This window comes from Ascaphus truei, chromosome 2 (assembly GCF_040206685.1).
Source record: "Ascaphus truei isolate aAscTru1 chromosome 2, aAscTru1.hap1, whole genome shotgun sequence".
Lineage (NCBI taxonomy): Eukaryota > Metazoa > Chordata > Amphibia > Anura > Ascaphidae > Ascaphus > Ascaphus truei.
This window is the reverse complement of record NC_134484.1, coordinates 53,209,118-53,234,339: the sequence shown is the minus strand read 5'-3', so window position 1 is coordinate 53,234,339 and position 25,222 is coordinate 53,209,118. Positions and strand designations below refer to the sequence as shown.

General features: G+C 39.5%; 1 protein-coding gene across 6 annotated transcripts in view; it reads right to left on the bottom strand.

The window, feature by feature from the left end:
• CSMD3 (CUB and Sushi multiple domains 3) overlaps window positions 1-25,222 on the bottom strand; it is a 1,548,521-nt gene that overhangs the window by 572,387 nt on the left and 950,912 nt on the right. For all 6 annotated transcript variants that reach the window (XM_075582415.1, XM_075582410.1, XM_075582412.1 and 3 more), the window contains 4 exons: window positions 21,816-22,031; window positions 20,806-20,994; window positions 5,149-5,318; window positions 2,321-2,477 (listed from right to left, as the gene is read on the bottom strand). In XM_075582415.1, coding sequence (XP_075438530.1) covers window positions 2,321-2,477; window positions 5,149-5,318; window positions 20,806-20,994; window positions 21,816-22,031 — 732 coding nt within the window. The remainder of the gene's footprint in view (window positions 1-2,320; window positions 2,478-5,148; window positions 5,319-20,805; window positions 20,995-21,815; window positions 22,032-25,222) is intronic.

The following is a 25,222-nucleotide window of genomic DNA, read 5'->3' as shown; positions in this document are numbered from 1 at the left end:
CCGCTTTCCCTGTTAGCGCTGCTCTCTGCATGAGGCCCTTAAAATCTCAAGGGTTTTGATGTTTCGTTTTGCATTTGGCTTTGGAATGTAAGGTTCTAGTAGGTTCTGATATCACACACCTATTTTTTCCAATCTCTAATTTATTTTAATGTTAGCAAGTGTGAGTGCTCCAATTTTATTATAACACAATACAATTTTTATATCATTCAGCAACATATGTATATATAGGCTGTTAATGTAACTGTGGAGTAAATCAAAATATTGCAAGATGGAAAGAAAAGGGACGCAATACAATGCAATGCATTATTGAGGTAGAATATAAGGATATATATTTTTATATTACAAATATAGTAATTTCCAAACTGTAGAATAACAGATTTTTGTAATTAAAACTACATAGTCCTTGATAGTCCTTAGATTCAGACAACAAATGATTGAGCAAATCAGCGATACAGAATATGTCACACAGTAGGTTTATTGGAGCATGGATACATGACAAATGTAACAAATAATCTGTGAAAATATAATGTCATCAAGCACCAACATAGACGTTCATTAGTTATATTAACTATAAATAGAAATGAATTACGCAATGTGCATTAACAGTTTTATCAAGATTTAAAAGGAGATATCTGACTAACGAAGTGGATAGTGAAGTAGCAACGAAGCATACAACGTGTGGTGTCACCCAGTTGCCATAACAACCGCAAACTGGAAGTGTGGGTAGACACACGGCTCCCATCAGGACCAACGACGGCAGCAGCAACATGGGGCGCGAGATTGCCAAAACTCCGATAGGAAACCAACACAGATAAGCCTAAAAGACTATTGGGAGTGCATTACTTTATTTTCTCATTTCAACTTTATATTAAAAGATACTATGCCATAGAGGCGGTATTGTGTGCACTTTTTCTCTTTTTAGATATCTGACAATGTCTGTTTCAATGAATGCCAAAATTCCAGTCAATGGGAGTTTTGGACGACTGGCCACTTAAAAAATGTATACAATCAGCCCCTTAGTGTTTAATGATTTTCTGTGCAGTTCATAATACTGTACCTTCTCAGAGTATGATTTTTTTTTATAATAATAACAATAATTATATAATGCTTTACTTCAAATGGGAGTCAAAGCGCTTCGCAATTACAGTATAGTGCACAGTAAACTGTGTTGTGCAAAGGATTTTTACAGACACAGTTTGTCTATCATCATGTATTTTCTAAGTAATTTACAAAGAAAGCATATAGCCCTATTTATCCCAATAAGTAGAAGACCATTCATATTCCATTTAGGGCAGAAATCTAATAGTGGATGTCACCTTCTAATTTTCTCCAGCAGTGCAACTATGATATGAAGCTACGTGCTGATATACCCGTTATGACAGGGTGATGTCAGGTACTGATAATTATGCCTGGGAAACATACAGCTGAGTCCTTCATCCAGCACTCAGAAGGTTAACCCAGTAAGAATACTTGGGCAATCACAAAGTAAGCTGAGACAGCTGACAACCAGCTTGATAAAGAGGCTACTGTTTGTAGTAGATGGCTGACTCAGACTACAGAGCTGTGCTGTACAAGCTCCTATCCAGAAGGATTTCCTAAACTCTCTCTCTAGGGACAGAGATTCCCAAACAAAGATACAGTAATGACTTAAATATTGTTCCATAAGTATTGTGGTATATGTTTAGGGGTTGGGATCCTGGATAAAGCCAGCCCGATAGATAGGGCCTGAAATGTTTAGCAAGATCTCCCTATGGGGAGTAGGCGTTCTATTTATGAGTTTTGTTTTGCCTTAAAGGGACAGCATGCCCAAATGTTTATTTGTGTTGTGGAGAAATAAATTCACTCAACATTTGGTTTACGCTGAAAATGCACGTGTGGACTCTTGCCTGACCTCACCTACAGGTCGTCCTGCCACACCCATATTAAGAAATGAGGCCTACTCTGTAGTATATGTTTTCTAAACTTTTTATGTGCCGAACAGTGTACAGTGCTGGGTTTTGTCACCTTTTTACCCATCATAACTTCTTTAATGTGTGCTAAACATTTGAAGACATATTGCAAGAGAAAATGACAACATGAGCAGATTGTGTATGAATGCCCGCATTATCACGATTACATTTGATCAACTTTGCTATCTATGATACCATTGGTAGAACACTTTATAAACAAATAAACGCTCAAAAAAGAAATCCCATCACATCTCATTAATTTTTGAAATGTTATTAAAGCAATGAAGATCCCCAAAAAGGCCATGAAAATGTCTACAGAATTATTTTTTTCCAGTGGCATAATTTTATTTGTCTTAAAATAAAATACTTACTAGTATAGACCAGCTGAAAACCTTCATCATTCACTTCTGAATCCGAGTTAAATTCTAACCATATATGGTTTGATGTGCTGCTTAGTGTCAGTCCTCTCATGGAAGATGCTGTAAAAGCACCCAATACGTGAGCTGTGTGGTCTTTTCCATCATATATCTGTAAAATGTGCACATAATACGATTAAAAAAAAAAAACATAACTATTAAAAATACGAAAGTTTGCTTTAAGTAGCTGCTTTATTTAAATAAAGAACTGATAAAGCAGTATGAATGCCATTCACAAACTATTTAGATGCATCAAAATAATGCAAATGTAAGATCAATAAACAGCTTTCACAGAATATATTTTCAAAAGTCTCATTTAGAACCGTATATATAGACATTGGAATAAAAAGAAAGATCCCCATTGTGAGACAAAAAAGCTTACATTGTTAAATGACTTGAGGTCAATAGTGTGAAAATGATCCAGGTCAGTCCACCTTGAGATGTTACTTAATTATACCAAACAGAAAAATGAATTATTAAATGAGGGCAGTATTACAATTCTGACCTGATTTTAGTTGGAAGATATTCAATCGCATAACAAAAAATATACCAGACTATACAAAAGGGTCCAAGAAAGTGCTTAGGCGGGTAAAAAATAAAAAAATATCCAAGTGTTCGACAAATTCACAATTAAGTATCGAATCAGAGTGAAAATGGAAAAATAATACTAGTTTACAATTTTAAATGTAGATTTCTCTGGAGTGCCGTTGCATAAAATGAAAGCAGACAGCATCTAAATTGTGCGGAGACACCATCATCAAGAAATGTGCATCTTAAAATCAAGTATTGATAGCTGCAAATGTAAAAGTAAACTAATTGGTTATCCTAATGGCTTCAAATTTCCCACAGACGCATAGTTATATCCCATCTATTAAGATTAATATCCTAAGGAATAAAAATGAGGCACCCACATATTTCTAAAACAAACAATTACGTATAAAATGATAGATTAATTTAATCCAGACTATCAATGACAGTTTTCTATACATATAAAATTTACCATTTCATACGAGTAGCTAAGATTTTAATAATACATTCAGATGTTAATAAAGGCCTTAGAATAACAATATAAAGAATGATGGTAGGGTAGATGTTTTGCTTAACTCGTAAATAGATAATTTGAACAAATCCTAATGATCAGTTTGCCTAGGGGCATGGCAGCAGAACAATGTAAGACAACACAAGATAAATTACTTCTGAAATGAACTTGGAATGAGGCCTGAGTTGAAGACAACAGTTCTTGAGAAGCTAGTCAAGCGGTGCATCGTTTTGTGAATGCATTCTGACTGAACCATACTAAGAAATATTCAATGGAGAATCCGTTTTTCAAACATAACCTTTCATCAGCTAGAAGAATGAATTACATATGTGCAAAATGATATCTAATATCTGCTAAACTCCACTACAACTATTTGCTGCATGAATAGAGGTCTTTAGGACAAAATAAGGAGAGAAGCTGTATTCCTGTTTTACTCCAATATGACAACATGTCACAGGTTTTGTATAACCTTGAGGTGTAAAGTTTTTTACACCTGTATCACAACATTTTATGATTTAATAATGTAAGTAGCATCTACTGAGTGAGAATAGTCATTTTACTTGTGCAAGACCAGCATACAATTTGATATGTTTGCTTAAATGTTATTCTCTTTGGTTGTTGTTGTGAATAATGGTATTTAGAGTATGTATCCCTGTACCAGGGTACATTGCCCTGACTCTCTTCTGTTTGTATCAGAAAGTAGTATACAGATACTAATAAAAGGGGATATTTCTAAATACTGTATGTACTAGACACCTCTTATCTCTTGACAGTTGACACCAAGCAGAGGAGTGTATGCAAATCAAGCTTGCTTATGGAAATCTTAGGAGAACAGTAAAAACAAGAGCTCCAGTGGAGTCTACAGAAATCTTGCCCCCTTCAGGTACATATAATAGTAATAAAGCTTTTTTTTGGAGAGGGAAGTTGAAAGAGAGGGAGATAGGGCGGGAGAGCAGGAGAGCACAAGAGAGGGAGAGATAACCTCTCTCACTTCCTCTCCATGAAAGTTCCAAATTAGCCTACCTGAGGGTGTGGAGATTTCTGTTATTTTCGGTCAATTTTGCAGAAAATTAGATGAAAAGTTCATGCAAATGAGATGACAAAGTGTAATTTTTCTGCATAAATAATTCTTTAATAGTAATTTTACGTATGGCTTCAAATTGCATGACATTTTGTTTAATTTTGCATTGTCCTTATTGGAGTGAAACTGGGACTAAAAGAGCTTTCCCTCAATGTTTAACATGACCAGGTAGCAAAAAGGCTGTAGGAGATCGAGTGTGACAGATTTGTCATTTATATTGTGCATCTATGAAAATTATTTATGTATACGAGTATTTATTTCATAGTGTTTATTCAAACACATTTATTTATAGTGGACATTTTTCCCACATGTTCAGCGTATTGATTGTTAGAGTCTTTGCAACCCACAATAAACTCCCACTAAAAATATATATATATATATATATTTTTATATACTATATAATATATAAATATCAATGTCACTCGTGATTTGACATGAAAAAAAAAAATATGTACTGATGACTATAGCTCCTAACTTCAATTCTTGTGCTTCTTACAGATGCTTTGAAGATACAAATATAATATATAGCATATATCGGCATATAACAGCTGGGTAATTCAACTACTGTTCTTTATATCTTATTTTTTTTTAAAGGCTGATTTGCATAACATTTAAATATTGATTGACATGTTACAAAAAAAAGATTGGAACCAAATAACCTACTTTAAGAACATCTCCTTGTGCTAAGTGAAATGTTCTGGCTGAAATATTGATTCCTTTCCCTGCTTGTACTTGAATGCTGTAAATACATTCATGGTTTTGCTCATAGTTCAGTGGGTAGTTCGGAGAGAGCAGAATCCCTTCATTTTTCGTTGCAGATGCGCCACATTCAGCTGCAGATAAAGAACCATGGGAGAGAACAGATTTTAATATGCAGCTTTATGACCATTTTTCCCAATGTAACTGTAAAACATAACTAAGCACAATAACATAATTACCAACCTGATCCCTTTACACTGGAGATTTGAACCATCTCAGTTTAAAAACAACCGACTTGTTCACAGAACTACATAAATCATTAAAGTGGTATACATAATTAATTGCAATATAATTAATATACATTTTTTGTTACCTTTGCAACTTAAAGCAGCAATATCCCCAGATTAATACTTTTTTTAAAGCATTGGATGTAGAGGTGGGAAGGAGTAAAGAGGGGGGTTATTCTGTAGCAATTTTTAGCTTCAGGGACCCTTTGATTCACAAACTTGTTACAAGTTATTTTACCAGTGTTTCCTCAGGACAGATAAATTACTGACCGATAGCAAGCTGTAAATAATGGCTACATATTATTCTGTTGGAACCCCAAGATATGGTGGCTATATTAAACTCCTGAACCAGAAAAAAAACACCAGTATCTAAATCGGTAAGTATCTCAAGAGCTGGGGAGTCCACAGAAATAAAAATTGTAGTTTATCTCTGTCAGGCGTTCCTGTTCCAATGCTGTAATTAAATTAATAATATTTTTGGTGGCCATTTTTATTTCTCTAGACGTGAGGAAAACTCTGGCATCTAAACTGGTAATTATCTTGGGAACTCGGTGGTACCCTCAGGACTGCCGACAGGAGGGGAGAGTTGTCCCTCCCCAGCTGCTGCCTGCCTCTTCCCACACCAGACACCTATCCCTCCCGCTGGTGTGCACCGGAAGCCAGGTGCACCCAGAAGTCAGCACCAGATTCCAGTGGGAGAGAGAGGCAGGTCCGGTGTGGAAAGAGGTGGCAGCAGCTGGGAACTGCCAGGTGGTAGCAACCAAAGGTCAGTGGTAATTGAATCTGTAGGGGGAGGCTACTTGCATTCTGGTGAGGGGGTGGTGGTAATTGTATTTTCAGGGGTGGTAATTGTATTTGGGGGAGTGGTGGCGGAAGCCGTGCAAAGCTCTTAACCTGGGCCCCAGCAAATGTGTTGGTAGCCCTGGGTCTCTGAGCTAAAAATAGTATGGTTCAGAGAGGGAGGAAAACTCGGTTCTAAAACTGTAAAAAAAAAAAACTAATAATCATAGTTAAAAAAAACAAGTTGTTTATCGTTGTCTTGCAAATGAAACATACAGTATATAGGCTACGATAGATTTAAAGGAACTGCCACAAATAAGGTTTGAAAAATAGACATATAAAACGAATATGAAAGAAGAAACTATAACAATAATAAGCAATAAAGAGAAAGTAACATTGAAAAGAATTGAAAAGGAATGATTTAAGATGTCTTGTAATTTGTTTAAACATAATTCAAACAAAAAACATTAAACCGCAGTGTAAAGCATATAGGGATAGAGGCAATTTTAACCTAATAATGTGACGTTCATGAAATTGGGAGAGGACATTGTTTTTCTTCTTATTAACGGGTATCTTCAACGCTAATGAGATGCAAAAATAACGTCAGTTCGTCAAAGTATTACAGTAATAGGGATGTTCATGCCTCAGAGATGTATTCTTCAATATAGAATTAATAGTGACAACTGCGCTCCAATGCTTGATCACAATCAAATTATGGAAAATGGACTCAGGCTAATAGGACATAACCATCTCTGTGGTGCCAAATGATCCCTGAGGTGGGGGCAAACAATAAAACCCCATGACACCTCCAATTGGTATGGTCCCCCTCCAAAAGATTGAAAAGTACTCACATACTGCGCTGATCCAAATTCCTGTAGGATGTGCAGCCCAAGTAGATGTGGTCAGCTGTAGAGAAAAGGGAGAACTGGCGCACAATCCAATAAAGTGGGTCCCAGGATAGACAAAAATGATGATTTATTGGTAAAAATACATCCAACAAACGGAGGAGAGCAACCTCCTACACGTTTCGTGTACGGTTGTACAGTTTATCAAGGAGTATGACAAATAGCTCACAAACAGTTCTTTTTATACCCTACCTGTGTTTCTCATTTTCGCGCCAAAAATCGGCAATAACTTGCGCTTCAAAGGAGCGTCATCATCCACATAATGCCTCCCCCATCCCATGTTACGAAGCCAGCAACGTAGATGAGCAGAGTCTCTCCCAGCTCTGCCCCTCTGTGAAGCTACAGAAGCCGCATCACCAATGTGAGCGGTCTGTGACGTGACGGGAGCACGCCACTTCCAAAAAAAACCTCCCACAAAATGAGTTATATCGTTACATGGGATGGGGGAGGCATTATGGGGATGATGATGACGCTCCTTTGAAGTGCCAGTTATTGCCTCCCCCATCCCATGTAACGATATAACTCATTTTGTGGGAGGGTGTTTTTGGAAGTGGCGTGCTCCCGTCACGTCACAGACCGCTCACATTGGTGATGCGGCTTCTGTAGCTTCACAGAGGGGCAGAGCGGGGAGAGACTCTGCTCATCTACGTTGCTGGCTTCGTTACATGGGATGGGGGAGGCATTATGTGGATGATGACGCTCCTTTGAAGCGCCAGTTATTGCCGATTTTTGGCGCGAAAATGAGAAACACAGGTAGGGTATAAAAAGAACTGTTTGTGAGCTATTTGTCATACTCCTTGATAAAGTGTATAACCGTACACGAAATGCGTAGGAGGTTGCTCTCCTCTGTTTGTTGGATGTATTTTTACCAATAAATCATCATTTTTGTCTATCCTGGGACCCACTTTATTGGATTGTGCGCCAGTTCTCCCTTTTCTCTACATGTATTCTTCAATACACTGCACATACAATTTGCATTGGTTAAAACGTAAGGTACGTTTTAAGGCAGCACTATTAACAGTGATTTTCATGTGCGTTACCAAAATCTAATGCAAATTTTGTTTTTATATTGAGAAATGTATCATGTTTAGACTTATTCATATTTTCACTTAATTATATAGTATCTAATGTAATAATGACTGTATAAAGTATTATCGATACATACAGTATCTCAACAATATAAATTACATTACATTTTTATTAATGTACAAATAAAATAAATGAAGGAAGGACATCTTTCATTTATTTTAATTGTACATCAATGAATATGAAATATGTATGGATAATGAAAACAAGAAGGGTACCCACTCTACCTAGAACGATCAGTGTAGAGTCAATAGGTGCACTTGGGAAGAACTATGCTAAACAGAGAAAATAAATCCTGAAGCCAGAGGGTACCCCACATGAAATCGGGAGACAACAGGAAGGTCCCAGTAGCATGCACTCAATGCTCGCTTGGAGTCTAATCGTGGGAAGATAACCGAGTATGTATAATGTGGTTAACCTGATAGTATCAATGACTGGGCCATAGTGGCCAGCAGGTGGTGGAATCAAACAATGGCCCAACAGTATGGATGTATAGATTAATTATTATTAAAAACAGTTTATTGTTCATATAAGATGAAAATGGGGGACAAAAATAAAAAAGAGCTAGAGAGCCGTAAAATATCCTGATCAATGTAGATAGCATTAATGGCTATACAGTGATGGTAGCTCTGAATAGACTAATATGAAGATGTGTCCAAAAGGGTAAGGGATGGAAGCGGACAGTTAAATATTTGACCCTGGATACATATCCCTATGCACAAGGGGACAATAGGAAGGTATACATGGGAGGGAGTGGGAAGCAGGACAACAAGGAGGTAGGGAAGGACACCCTTATCTCTGCACCTCCTCTAACCCTGATTCCGGTTCCCAAACCAAGGGACAAAAAAGGAGTAAGCCCGGAGGGGCCAAATGACGGCACAGGGGACTTATGTCCAATCCTTGGGGTAAAGGTCACCACTTGTAGTGGCATAGAAAGGCTGAACCAATGGATAATAAATACAGCAATGGTTAAAGTGGATCCCCACTAGTAATTGTATTTATTTATTTTTTTATTTATAAAATGTTTTACCAGGAAGTAATACATTGAGAGTTACGTCTCGTTTTCAAGAATGTCCTGGGCATAGTTAATATGACAAATAATACATGGTTACAAATACAGTTACATAAATGAACAGGGTATACATTATATACAATACATTACATGCACAGTTAGAGAAGATGTATATTTTAGGTTTATGTAACAGTTACAGACCAGATTAAAATGTGAGACAGCCTTAGTTTTGAATGAACTTAAACTGGTGGTGGATGTGAGAGTCTCCAGTAGGTTGTTCCAGTTTTGGGGTGCATGGTAAGAGGAGGAGCGGCCGATACTTTGTTGAGCCTTGGGACCATGAACAGTCTTTTGGAGTCAGATCTCAGATGATAAGTGCTGCATGTGGTAGGGGTGAGGGGCTTGTTCAGATAGCTGGGTACTTGCCCAGAAAGTATTTGAAGGCAAGACAGGAAAGGTGAACTTTGCGCCTAGACTAGAGTGATGACCAATCTAGTTCTTTAAGCATTTCGCAGTGATGTGTGTTGTAGTTGCATTGGAGAACGAAACGACAAATTGAATTGTAGAGGGTGTCACGTTTGCCATGGTGGGTTTGGGGTGCTGAGCCATATACTATGTCTCCATAGTCGATAATTGGCATTAGTATCTGCTGTGCAATACGCTTTCTGACCAGCAGGCTTAGGGAGGATTTGTTCCTGTAAAGTACACCTAGTTTGGCATAGGTTTTGGATGTCAGGGTATCAATGTCATTCCGAATGTTAAGTGGGAGTCAAACCATATGCCCAGGTATTTAAAACTAGTAACAGCAGTTAGGGTGATGTTAGCGTTGGTTCTGATCTGGAGCTCAGTCACTGGAAGCTTTAAAAAATTAGTCTTGGTCCCAAATACCATTGTTACAGTCTTGTCGGTGTTTAAAAACTGTTTGTTTTGGGAAATCCAGTTTTCGAGTCTCAAAAAGTCAGACTGAAGTATGTGTTCAAGGTCAGAGAGGCTATGGCTGTGTGCATATAGGATTGTGTCATCTGCATACATGTGTATTGAGGCTTCTTTACAAACTGTGGGAAGATCATATATGAACACTGAGAAGAGTAGTGGCCCCAGAACAGAGCCTTGCGGGACAACACAGGTGATAATCAGGGGGTTGGAGTTAGAGCCTGAGATGGACACATGTTGGGATCTACCTGATAGGTAGGACTGAAACCAATTTAAAGCATGCTTCCCTATTCCAGAGCTCTGGAGTTTGTTAAGCAGGATAGCATGATCAACAGTATCAAAAGCCTTTGCAAAATCTAGGAATATTGCACCAGTGAGTTGACCCCGTTCGATTCACACTGGATTTAATTGCAAACTTTTAGCAGGGTAGTTACCATGGAGTGTTTGGGGTGAAAGCCTGATTGGAATTGGCTAGGGAAATTTGTCTTGTTATAGTAATCGCTTAATTGGGAGTGGACACATTTTTCCATGACTTTGGATAGGATTGGGAGAAGGGAGATTGGCCTGTAGTTTGAGACAGTGTTTTTGTCCCCACTTTTGAAGATTGGGACAACTCTGGCAGTTTTCCAGGTCTTTGGGATATGGCCTGCAGACAGGATAGAGTTGACTATGGAAGCAATTGGTTTGGCAATTGCTGGGGCACCAAGTCTTAGGAACCTAGATTGTAGTAGGTCAGGTCCACATTGGCTGCTTAGTTATATTTTGAGGAGTGCTTGTGTAATCTCCTCTTCGGATACTGGGCCACATTTAAAATTGTGGGCAGTGTTGGGAGGGGGTGGGGCTATATGGGTACTCCCAGGATGAGATTCAGGTTTGTGGTTTGGGTTGCGTTTTGATAATAAGTTAGTAGCACACCCCAAAAAGTAATCATTGAATGCATTTACAATGTCGGTGGGGTTTGTCAGAGTAATATCCCCCTTAGTGATATTACTTGGCTGTTGATGGTTAGAAGGCTGGAATATGTTGTTGATAACCTTCCAGAAGTTAGCTGGGTTTGATGTATTCTGGAGGAGATTGTCAGAGTAATATTGTGCTTTTGCATGCCTTGTTTGCCTTGTGCACATGTTCCGCAGGCATCTGTAGTGATTGAGATCCTTGGTAGTGCCAGTTACTTTCTAGCTTTTCCACAAGGCGTCCCTGAACTGGTAGAGTGCTATAAGGTCAGGTGTAACCCATGGAAGGTGAGCACCCCATACCCTTATTCTGCGTAGTGGAGCATGGGTATCACAGAGTTTTAAGAACTCGGACTGGAAATAGTCGAGCGCAGAATCAGGGTAATAATTGGAGCAAAAATAAACTGCCTTGGCAGTGAATGGTATCAAGGGCTGCCCAGTGGAACCAAAAGGGGGCCAGTGCATTGTATTTACCAATGTCAAAAAAGAGTATAGGTAACAGCTAAGAGAATCCCTGGTAAGTAAACAGGTGCCCCCCCATGCAAAAGCAAGGGAACCTCACCCTACATACATTACCTGGAAACAGGGGGAGGGGATGAGGAAAACCTGGGAGGGGATCCCTAGTCACTAAAGCAGAGCTATCCCTATTCACTCAATCAAAAACCTATATACGTTGAGCCACTTACAGATGCAGCCACCAGTATCCGATGACTTGCCTTTGAAATCTCACAGTAATGCTGCAACATTTCTGTGAGATTTCTGCAGCCAGACTAATGTCCACATAGGATTAAAACAGCGGGGGTCCCTGCAGTCCCATTCAAACTGCAGGGACCCCCGCTGTGTTAATCCGGTTGGCCTTTAGACTGGCTGCAGAATCTCACAGAAATGTTGAAGAGTTTACTGTGAGATAGCCACAGTATTTTCCCAGGCAAGTCGTCGGATACTGGGGCTGCATCTGTAGCAGTCACAGATGGCTGGAGCTCAGTGCCAGGGATCCAATATTCCAACCAGCGGTCGCAATGTGGTAGCACTCAGTGCCGAAAAAACATGCTCAGTATGTATGTATGTATTATACACTATTCTATACTAAGATTTTGTAGAGTAATTATTACATTATACCTCGTTTACACAAACATATCACTATAATGACTAAAAACCATAATATAGTTTATGTTGTGTTTCAGACATTTATATGATCCATCATATATATCTTAGTATGGCACATAACTTTTTGTAATGAAAGGGTTAAGTCCTATACTCATTACGTTGCTTTTCAGCTATTCCAAGAAATAACTCATTGATAATCAGAGTCTGGATGTGAGTAAGGACAGCTTTTGGAAGGAAGGTGCCAAACATTGTAGTATTATTATCATGCACTAACATTAACTGTGGTCTGGGGATCTCCATTGTTAGGTAAACTGCTCATTACCATATGATTTGCATATGAGTAACACAAGCGTTTTTTCAAATTGTAGCATTAAGCACCTCTGGGGATATACGTTACGAATATGGATATGCTAAATTTACATTAATAGAACGTTTAAAAAATGTGCGACCTTCAGAGGATCTACCTACTAATTCTTAATTGCTCACCTATATCACTTTAAGAATGTGCTGATAAATATCCAAGAATATGTACAGTACATCTACAGCGCAACTTGATCTCAATTAAGGATCATCTTTGATTCATATAACCGCATTGATGTTGCGATCACTCAGGAGTGATCACATGATCACAACTTTCCAAGGGAGGTATGGCCATGTGGTGCCTACTACCACCATAAAATACAGTAGCTAAATACTGTGCTGTAAGCTTCTTTGGTGAATGTTTTAGGGCTATTCCCTTTTAGATTATTGTATATTATGGTCTGTAACTATTACATACAGTATGCTAATAATATATATTATCTTTAACTGTGCATGCAATGTCTTGTATATAATGTATAACTCTGTTCACTTAATGTAACTATGTGTTTGTAACCATGTATTATTTGTCATCATAACTTTATGCCCAGGACATACTTTAAAACGAGAGGTAACTCTCAATGTATTACTTCCTGGTAAAACATTTTTATAAATAAATAAATATTGAAATGTACAATGTTTTTGATTTATCTGTATATCAAATGTATGAACAACTTGAAAATACCTACCAAAACAATTGCTTAAATGTAAGTCAACTTACTGAAATTACTACGCTGTAATAACATGCACAAAAATACAATACAGTCTATTATCGATTATGTGCACAAATATATGATGCTGGTAGGATAAATCATAATATATTGATAACTGTAACAAAAAAAAGGCAATCAAACCTTATTTAAACTGTGGCTATTGAAGACCATTCTCTATTCTGGGGCAGAGAACGAACTAGTGTAAGAGGAGCCCTGGTTCAAGAAAATGTTTGCCCTCCCCTAGGGGACAGAGCTGAGCCTGTTGCCGCACACAGTGGGACCATTAAGGTTTTCAGGGCCCTAGTGCCGGGCTCTTGCTACACCAATGGTAGCTCCGCCCTACCAATGGTAGCAATGTTCCAGTTCTGGGGTACTATTAAAAATTCAAACAGACAGGAAAATATCTGACTATATACAATATTAAATATACCCTCGATCATTTCACAATAGAAGTGTAAACTCTAATGAGCATTGCCTCAGTACCTTTTCTATCAGTTTTTTTTGTTTATTCTTATTTTTTTGTCATTATAGTTAATGTAAATAATGTCCCCCTCTGTTGCTCTGTGGAATATGTTGTCGCTGTGCAAATAAACAATAAAAATAATTAAGGTTCTCAATTTGGAATAATCACTGTCACTGACTTTTCCTAGCCTTTTGGTTCATATTTACACTCTAAACCAGCGGTGCGCAAAGTGGGGGGCGCGACCCCCAGGGGGGGCGGGAGATTGTGCTTGGGGGGCGCGGGCAGTTGCAGAGGCCCCGCGCTCTTCCCCCAGGCATTTAAATTAAATGCCGGGGGATCGCGTGAGGCCCCTGCAACTGTTTACTTACCGGGATTCAGCTGTCTGTGTTGCGTCGCCATGGCAACGCGGCGTCAATAGACGCCGCGGCACCATGTGACTTGACGCTGCGTGGGCGTGTGACGTCATCTGACGCGAATGAAGGTAGGCAGGGGGGCGCGAGAGCCGGGGGCAGAGTGACAGGGGGGCGCAGCACAAAAAGTTTGCGCTCCCCTGCTCTAAACAACAGAAGACTAGAAAACTCTAAGAGAGAATGAGCTTATAAAAGTGTCTTCACAACATCTGATGTGATTGTAGATCTAGACGGTGCCAACACAGAAGGTGGTGCACGTTTCACAGGATTAAAAGTAATCATTTACTTTACTGGAATACATTTTTAATCCAGGCATCTCATTTTTCATGTTCCCATCTACTGTCTTTCATAAAAAAAAATGATGTCCTTTTTCACATTTAATACAGGATTTATATTGGCAAAGAATTAGGCAAAAGCTTAGGTAGTAGAATTATTGTTTCTGAAATAATGCATTATTGTTAGGGCTGATGTCACATCTGAGATTCCAAAAATAGATTTCATTTATATCTGTTAGGCTTCATATGATTTCAATGTGTCCCTGTAGGTTCCTCAGTTCACACCCAGTTCCACTAATCTATTCAGCAACTCAGACCTGCACTTTTGTAGCCTAAGTTTAAAGTAGCATATTTTTTAAGTAGCCTGTTGTGTGGAGTTGAACAGGGAGTTCGACAGGAATGAAAAGAGAGGATAACACAACACCTACTGGTCCTGAATTCTGGATTTGATTTTGGAAAAGAGAATATTTATACCAGGCTGCACATCCCAGCACTAAACTATTGCTATCATGCCACCGCTACTATTTACAGTATATTTGTTCTGACCTCACTTCATTTCAAAATACGTACTTCTTTATACAAGTCCCATTATGTTTCTAACTCTATTTATATATCTCCTTCTCTCCTTTCTTCACCACTTCTCAGTTCACATGAACTCCTTTCTTACCTGCACCCTCTGTCACTACACTGCTACACCCCCTGCACTAAAACGCACCCCTACAAATCATCCGCACACATTCTCTTTCTATCCATGCTTCTCCTCCTTACTTCAGGGGATATCTCTCCCAATCCTGGTCCTTGCCTTATTTCTGTATGCGCTCGTCCTCACCTCCCACATGAAACTTCTACTCCTTCTGATGTCAGTCCCTCTAACCTCATACCCATCCATTGTCACCCCCCTTCCTCTCTCCCTTTCTCCTGTATGCTTTTGAATGAACGCTCCCTATCTAACAAGTTCATCTCTGTGCATTACTTCTTTTTCTCTCACTCTCTGCTCCTCTTTGCTATAACTGAGACTTGCCTCACTCAATCTGACTTTGCTCAGGAAGCTGCCCTCTCTTATGGTGGCCTTTCTGTCTCCCACACTTCGCGCCCTGATGGCAGGGGTGGAGGTGTGGAGCTACTGCTCTCCTCTATCTGCCGCTACTGAACCCTCCCTATTCCTCCCTCTCTTGCTTTTCCTTCCTTTGAGGCTCACACATTTTCTCTCCTCTCCCTGTCCACGTGGTGGTCATCTATCACCCACCTACCTCTACTCGCCCCCCTTCTGTCTTTCTCTCTCACTTTGAATCCTGGCTCTCTTTCTTTCTCTCCATAGACTCCCCTGTTCTTCTCCTTGGGGACTTCAACTGCCACATCGATGACCCCTCTCTCCCTTGGCCTTCCCGCTTTCTCTCTAACATCTTCTTTTGGCCTTCAACAGTGGACTGCAGCTAGCACCCACAAGGATGGCCACTACCTAGAACTAACAACAAAAGGAAAAGTGCTGGAAGCACTAAGGGTTACAAACAATATGTGTAATGACCACTAATGACTAAATTTAATCAAACAGTGTAGGAGTACTTATACATATAAAAAGGGCTGCCTGATAACACAATGACCGAACAAGATCAGGGAGACATACTGTACATGAAACAAATACAAATCAGTGCCTCAATAAAGTTCAATAAATGCACTTAGAAGGTAATATAACATTTTATATCAGAGGTCCAATCTGGAACATCTGGGTCCACTTGAATAGTCCACGGAGAGGTATCCTCAGAACATGTGGAATCAAAAATGAGGGACAATCATAGTGTATACTGCTACATTAATAACATAACAAAAACAACTAAGACAGGACAAGACTAACACAACAACAATCAATAAACAATCAAAACACTGCTAGAAGGATTAAGTTAATTTATAATAAAAAACACAATGTCAGTCTAAAAATTGAGTTGCATCACAAGGCTGATCCGGTTAACAAAAAACAGAATCCTACTCACAACAATGAGTTTAAAAGGCACATCCAAACAGTGGCAAAATAACTGCTGGTGGCTCCTGCGCTGTAGGGGAACATCTGTGTGGGCGATCCGGTGCAGTCTGTATGCTCCATTTACCGAGCTCAGCTACAGGAGCAGACGTAAGGGGAGAAATCCATTCAGAGCTGCTAGGTTGATTTCACAGTAATATACCCCTGAGGAAGTGATGCAATCACGAAATGCGGAGGATCAGAGGTCATAGCTGATCAAGAGAGACGTGTCTGCAGCTCTCAGATACTGTGAAAACAACCTAGCAGCTCTAAATGGATTTCTCCCTTGACATCTGCTCCTGCACCTGACTATTATCCCTACGCTCACACCTATTTTTAACTCCTTCCTCTACTCTTGTACCTTTCCCTCTTCCTTCAAACATGCAACAGTTATACCATTAATCACCTTTCCTGTCTCACCCTCAAATACTTTCTGGGCAAGCTACCCAGCTACCTGAACAAGCTCCTCACCCCTACCACATACAGCACCTATCACCTGAGATCAGACTCCAAAAGACTGTTCATGATCCCAAGGCTCAACAAAGTATCCGGACGTTCCTACTTCTCCTTCCGTGCACCCCAAAACTGGAACAACCTACCATAGACTCTCATATCCACCACCAGCTTAAGTTCTTTCAAATCTAAGGCTGTCTCACACTTTAATCTGGTCTGTAACTGTTTCATACGCTCATAATATATATTTTCTTTAACTGTGCACGCAATGTCTTGTATATAATGTATACCTTGTTCATTTATGTAACTGTACTTGTAACCATGTATTATTTGTTTTACTCTGTGCCCAGGACATACTTGAAAATGAGAGGTAACTTTCAATGTATTACTTCCTGGTAAAATATTTTATAAATAAATAAATAAATAAATCAAAAACAGCAAGCTTGACCCTACCTGTCTTTGTAACTATCAACCTGTCTCCCGTCTGCTTTTTGCCTCTAAACTCCTTGAACATCTTGTATTCTCTCACTTGCTCCATTTTCTCAACACCTACTCTCTCCTAGACCCTCTACAATCTGGCTACCGCACTGCTCACTCCACTGAAACAGCCCTCACTAAAATAACTAATGACCTCCATGTTGCCAAAGACATACGTCATTACACTCTGCCCATATTACTTGACCTCTCTGCAGCGTTTGATTCTGTGGACCACTCTCTTTTTCTTCACATTCTCCATACTCTTGGTATTCGTAACACAGCTTTATCATGGTTCTCCTCTTACCTCTCCCATCAAACTTTCAGTGTCTCTTTTGCTAACACCTCCTCCTCTATTGATCTCTCTGTGGGGTACCCAAGTGCTCTGTCTTGGGACCTCTTCTCTTTTCTCTTTACACATTCTCTCTAGGTGACCTAATCACTTCTCTTGGGTTCAAATATCACCTCTATTCTGATGGCGCACAAATAACATTTTCTACCCGTGACTTACACCTGCTGTACAAACTAAAGTTTCTAAACATCTCTCTGCTATATCAACATACTGTAGCCCTGGATACGCCCTGGATAAGCCTAGTTCTCACTTGATTTCTGGTCTTGTCGTAAATTGATTGGCCGCACCATATACAGTACAGTATAATTGAATGTCTACTCCTGTTCTGGAACTCTGATATTTTTTCATACCTGCTCCCTTACAATATTGGCTTGCTCTCTGATATTCCTTCCCTGCTATTCCTCCAGCTGATTGAGGTAGATCCTCAGAGGTCCGTTAAATCTGGGCTTCTAAGAAATATATACCTAATGTGACGTTACCTAAATAGTATTCCCACGGACTGAAGCACTCAGTTCCCACTGTGGCTGAGTGGTAAGTAGATGTGATTAAAACTGTCAAAGTTTAATAGAGATTAACTTAAAGATATAAAATATAATATACACAAGGCGACGATAATGATTTTTAGCAGTAAAGAGCTAATACCACCACACTACTTATCAAGCTGCATCAACCTCCATTCCTCCCTTCCCTTGTACTGTATGTTGCCTAAATAGGTAACGTGTGTTATTTTTCCTCAGTTTTACAGGTATCCACAAAACTAATGATATGCAAAAATAATGGCCGTTCGGCAAACTGGCATATGTTACATTAGCTGTATTGACAGGGATTTTTGCTGTGCAGTGACCCGTTAACCAATACACTGCACATGTGCAACAGCAAAACTATAACGTCTGTTTCAATTAACTCACATGCATTACAGACGCGTTACCAGGGAGACTAATGAGCCTGGCAGTTCTGCTCCAAAAAGAGGAGATGATATCTTGTAAAGAGTTGTTATGTTATTTTCCCTATTAATTATTTCTGAATGTATTTTTCACACATAGTGAAAAATGTGTAAATAAAAGTTTGTTCAAAAGTTCTGTATCTTTGTAGTTATTGTTATAATATGGTTAAACATTATTGTACACCCATACTTAATTCAGTGAAGATTATATAACATATTAGGCCAGACAAACATATCCTACATTCACTTTAACCACTAAAAACCATAGTATAGTTTATTACATGAACTTCATGACACAATATCAGATGTATCACTTGATGTTTTTCAGACATGAATATGATCCATAATATAGATCAGTATTTTTCAAGCAGGGTTTCGAGAAACCATTTGGTTCCCCGGGCATCCTTAAAAGTTCCCAGCAATGTTCTGGTCATTTGAAAATTGTATCAAATACAGAAGAATTTACAATGCATCTGATCACAGAGATGCTATTAGAGAGGGTTGGGGGCTTCTCAGAATTACACTTGGGGTTCCTTGACCAAAAAAGGTTTGAAACCACTGATATAGATCATTGTATGACTCATGTAATGAAAGGGGTAAGTCCTATACAATCATGTGGGTACCACTTTAGACCTGCCTTTTGGCTTGTAGGCTATTCCCAGAAATAACAATATCATAATCATGTTCTAGATATGAATAATTGGTTTTATTATGACCTAATTTTCGTAGCATTATTTCCATGCGCTAACATTAACGCAGGTTTGTGGATATGTGATTTCAGGTTAATGGCTCGCTAGCATATGATTTGCATATGAGTACGCCAGACATCCGTTAAATGTAGTGATCTGATATTTCTTTGCTTAACACGAGATCATCATAACGCTAATCACCTATGTGGATATGCGTTGTGGCTATCGATACATTAAATGGTTGTAACATCACTATAAATCATTTAACAGACCTCTGAGGATCTACCTCTGAGTCGGCTCTACTAATACAGTCTACTATTGCTGTCCTCCTCTTGGCCTATACAGACATCCTGTACTGTAATATCTTGCATCCGTGAGTAAGCATAGCATGTAGAGCAGCTCTCATTTACAGATGTAAAGAGAAAGGCATGAAGGTGTTTTTGAACATGGGGGAGGTAGTCTGATGCTTATACATTATGAACACTTAACTGACTTCTTATTATAGACTATATAGAATAGAAGCACACACAACCCCATCCCTCAAAATGTCCTAGGGCCCTTGTCCATGGTAAAATACTAAATCATGATAAAGGATTATCTGAGTAGACTACAGATGGCCAGCACTCAAAAATATTAAAGAAACAAAATGTATGCGTGAGTTATGTTTATGTTTATTTTCATTTCTTGAATGTATTATTTTCATATTTTTGCATGACCATCATCAGTAGATAATTTATACTGTAAATTTACTGGAGCAAAACACCTTTACGTTCGTTACATTACATACATAATATGTGTAAATTATGGGAACCTCCCCCCCCCTCTCTTCCATTTATATTTTGGAACCTCCCTCCTGTTCCCTTTTGCACCCTGCACATTATCTTTTTTCCACATATTTGAGTGCTGTCTATTTCTGTTGTTTTTAAATATTGTATTTTTGGGGCTGAAGTGGGCTTGCAATTAGCAATATTGTAATTAGCATAACTGGATTTACAGTATGCTAGATAATGACAGAACAGCCCCTTATTGGATTATTGCAAGATTGTAATATTTTTTATCTGAACTGTGCTATTTTAGTGAATACTGAAATTATGGAATTAGCAAAGTACTCTTTAATATTCGCATTGCTTTTGATTGATTGTCTCTTTCTACATGATTACCCACAAAATAATGCAAGTTTTTTCAGGATAGTACCAAGCTGAATCGAATGTTAAACAAAATGTTACAAAATGTATATTTGTTTTACTCAATCACTGATAGATCAACGAAAAGAAATGAGCATACAATAGACATACTGTATAGGGAAATGGCTAAATGTAATGTTCTCAAATGGAGAAAAGCACAAATAATACTATTTGTCAAATCTGTGAACTGTGATTACACGGACAAGCAAATTAAAGCAGCTGACCACGTACCCACACACCTTGGCAGAGGTGCACTCCACACACGACGTCCACCACCAAGACAGAGGAATTCAGATACTCCTTCTAGGCGGTATCCAGATGTACAAGTAAATGCTATTGTGTCCCCCACTCCAAAATTATGTCCAAGTCGTTTTCCATACTGGGGAATTCCAGGGTCTTCACAAGGTTCAAGGTTGTATTCTAGTACCAAAAATTAAGAAGATGTTGATAAATACTGTACAGTTGCACCATGGTGTTTTTTCTGTCAATAGTGCAATTTTAAAATTATTGATAACATTGTAGCTAATTTCCTGTATGTAATTATTAGAAGATATGTAAACTGCAAAATGTTCTGTATTTACAAATTCATGAAATCACAAATTCATGTTATCAAACAATAAAGTATACCACTTATTTAGACACATGTGGCTATTTCTACATTTTGGACATTGTTGCAGTCCTTTACAATGTAAATATATTGTGTTGGTCGTTAAAAGATATACATGCAATCAATTTTCCTTGTTTCTGTTGAATGCAACCAAAAACAATAGTTAAATATATAGGGGAAAGGTTCAATGTATTAATAAGAGAACTAAAAATATAATTCTACATTGGATGAAGAAAATATCTGCAACCAAGATCTTATAATCTAAATGTGTCTGTTATGATTACAAAGACGGATTGTCACTTTTTTAAATCGTATTATATATTACAACTGGAATATGATATTAAGGGCCATACGCGACCCTAAGCTGTAAGAAACCTTATGACTATCCACATAACAACCACCACTTAATAAAAATGTCCTTAAATCCTAATACATACTTATTGTCTTATTTTAGAGAATTTGTTACCAAAATTGCAACCACCAAAACGGTCACAAAAGCAAAATTAAATAAAACTTTTCTGAACTCAATTTACACTTTATCCTAAACGCATTGTACTTTAGAGCTATTTTAAAAGGCACAGAATATTACATTAAACATTACATTTTCAAAGATATGCTCACTTCATTTCCTTACCAGAAAAGGTAATGTTAAAGCCTTCATATGATATTGAAAAATCGGAAATAAAACGCAATTGAGCTCTGAAATTTCCATAGAGACCAGCGTTGATTGCTGCAGGGAGCTCAGAGCCAGTCAGTCGTGCTAGTGGCTGAGTAAAACTACCATTTTCAGTGATTAATAAGTAGTCATGAAGATCTTCCAGATGAAAGGTGTGAAAGGTGAACTGTACTCCTGTTAGAAAAGTAAACTAAGTTTAAAGATATACATCACATCATTACAAATTAAACAATATCTTATTAAGTGTAATATTGCTTGACAAGTCATGTATTTCATTTTATACAGTGCTTCTGAAAACAAGAAAAAAATGGTATGTTCTTGAGTGTTAATTGCTTTTTTAATAAAGTATATAATTTACATTTATATTAATTTTTTGTTCAGATCTTAAAGTTTCATTGAATTTTGTCCATTTAATTATTTTTGTTTTAATAAATGCAGTAGTTCCTTAGATTTACGGCAATACAATTATCTAAGCTGTTTATCGATCCGTTCTTCCGCATTGATCGGGGAAGAACCTGCTTCTCGGGGCACGTAATATGGCTGTCTAATTCCAAAGAGGAAGTTGTGTGGCTTCCTAAATGGTTGTATATGTATATTTATGTCAAAAAGAGTGCTACTGAGCCTGGCCAATGTATACAAACAAAAGACAGGGGTGCCCAATGCTACATCCAATTGACAAAACATATAAAGTAATAAGTATAAAGTTTAAATACATCAATAATAATATATATATAATGTGGTGGGTGTTGGGAATGTGTGTGTTAATTTATTCCAACACCTATCCAACACCTATCCAACACCTATCCTACCCAGATGGTATCGATCGAGAATTGTGTTCGGTGACTTACGCAAACTTTGATCAGGCAGCAGCACTAGTTGAAAGGATGGGTAAAGGGGCATTAATGTCGAAAGCAGACATCAAATAGGCCTTCAGGCTTCTGCCAGTGCACCCAGAGTGTTTCCACTTGCTAGGCTGCATGCTTGAGGGGCAGTACTATGTCGATCTATGCTTGCCTATGCGATGTGCGCTTTCTTGTTTTAATTTCAAAACAATTAGCAGCTTCCTGGAATGCGTAACGCGGAAAAGGGTGCAGGCAGCGGAGGCCATGCACTACTTGGACGACGTCCTTTTTGTTGGCCCCGGATGTTCAAATTTATGTGCAAGTTGGCTGTTTGACTTCTCAGCCACGGCGCGAGTTTGGCGTTCCCTTGGCCAACGATAAGACGGTGCATCTGACAACCGTCCTTACTTTTGTGGGCATTGAGATTGACTCAGTGAAAAGCAAGGCATCCTAGAAAAACTGCTACGGGAATTCATGGCCCTTTAAAAGACCTCATTGCGCCATTTTCAGGTGCTGCTTGGCGACTTAGTCCTTGCAGCGAGAGCCATGCCCGCGGGAAGAGTGTTTGCTAGGCATTTCTCTGCTGCCAAGTTGGGGTAAAACATCCTAGCCATTTCATTCGGGTCACCGCTGAAATCCGCAAGGACCTAGAGGTTTGGCTGAAGTTTTTAAGGGATTATAACGGCAGAACTTGTGGCGAGGGCGCCAAGCCCATACCACCAAGCTACAAATGTTCACAGAGGCATCAGGTTCAGTCATTTCTGGGGCATACTTTAACAGGGCATTGTGCGCGGAACAATGGCCTCTCCACTGGAACCTAACATTCGTAGAGCTATTCCCCTTCCTTGTCGCGATGCATTTGTGGGGTAATTTGTTCGCAAATAAGGAAGTCCCCTTCTGGTCAGACAACATGGGGGTAGTTGAAACGGTGAACAATTTTGGTTCACGTTTCCCTCCGGTACTCGCCCTTCTGCGCACTTTTGTACTTTCATGCCTTTGCCTAAACCAGGGAAGCGCAAACTTTTGGAGCTGCGCCCCCCTGCCAACTCTCACTTGCTCTTGCGCCCCCCCCTTCGCCGCAGGTCACGTGACATCACGTGACATCACGTGACATCACGTGACATCACGTGACACTGGTTCCATGGAGACAGCAGTGTGATGTCACCTTGCACGACACAGCAGCAACCATTTGACGCCGCATTGCCATTGCGACGCGTCACAGCGTCTGAATCAAGTTAAGTTTTATTGCTGCAGAGGATTCATGCGATCCCCCAGCATTTAATTGAAATGCCTCGGGGAAGAGCGCTGGACCTCTGAAAGTGCCAGCGCACCCCTAAATAATCCAGCTTCCCCCCATTGGGGGGTGCACCCCCCACATTGTACACAGCTGGCCTAAACATTGTGTTCAAGGAACGGCATGTCCCGGGGCTTGCAAAGAACATTGCTGATTCTTTATCCCGGTTACAGATGGCGTAGTTTTGGAAGCTGGCACCGGAGGAAGAGCCATACGGCAGGCCATGATCAGTAGACTTGTGGGAACTTGCGACGATTCAGTGACAGAGCTAGTAAGATGCTCTCTTGCTCCAGGTACATGGGGGGCTTACAAAGCGGTTTGGTGCGATTACGGGAACTCGGACTGGAGGCGTCAGGAATAGGGACCTTACTGTCGTATGTTTTAAACTTAAGAGCAAAGGGTTTAACTGGAAGATCCATAGGGAAAAAGTAACGGGGTTTCCTTCTTCTTGAGGTTAAAAGGCAAAGAGGATTCAGCAAAGGCGTTTATATTTAAGAGGGTGTTAGTAGAGTTAATGAGGGGGTCGACATCGAAAGACAGCAGAAGGCCAGTAACGCCATCAATCCTAGAGGGTTTAATGCAGACGGCAGAGCGAGTGTGTTTTTCCACGTTTCCGGCAAGGCTTTTTTGGCTGACGTTTTCATTGGCCTTCTTCGCAGCATTGCGAACCGGGGAGCTAGTCTGCGCATCACGTAGAGGAGAGGGAGGTTTGCAGCTCAGGGATGTAGTTTTATGGGAGTGGCTGTTAGGCTGCACATTCAAAGGTCAAAAATGGACCAGCGAGGGAAGGGAGCATGGATTTCATTGTGAGGTCTGCCAGGGGCCATATTTTGCCCAGTCAACACGTTTAAGGAATACATGAAGTGCAGGCCAGGCGGGCAAGGTCCACTACCACTACACGCGGATAGGGTACCGTTGTTTAGGTTTCAGCACCTGCGGGTTTTCCACATGTGCCTTCAGCACCATGGTTTAGATGAGTCACAATACGGCACACATTCATTCTGGATCGGGCGGCAACAGAAGCATCACGCGCAGTACTGTCAGTAGCTGTAGTACAGAAGATAGGACGTTGGAAATCTAATAGATACTGGTCTTACATAAGGCCCACGTTAACAGGGGAATAGCTCTTGGTAGAATAAACCTCCACCAAGCCTTCGCAGATTCCACAGCTGCATGGATAATCGGGGACTCACTCATACACTGGGCAGGGAAGCGAGCACTCAATCGCC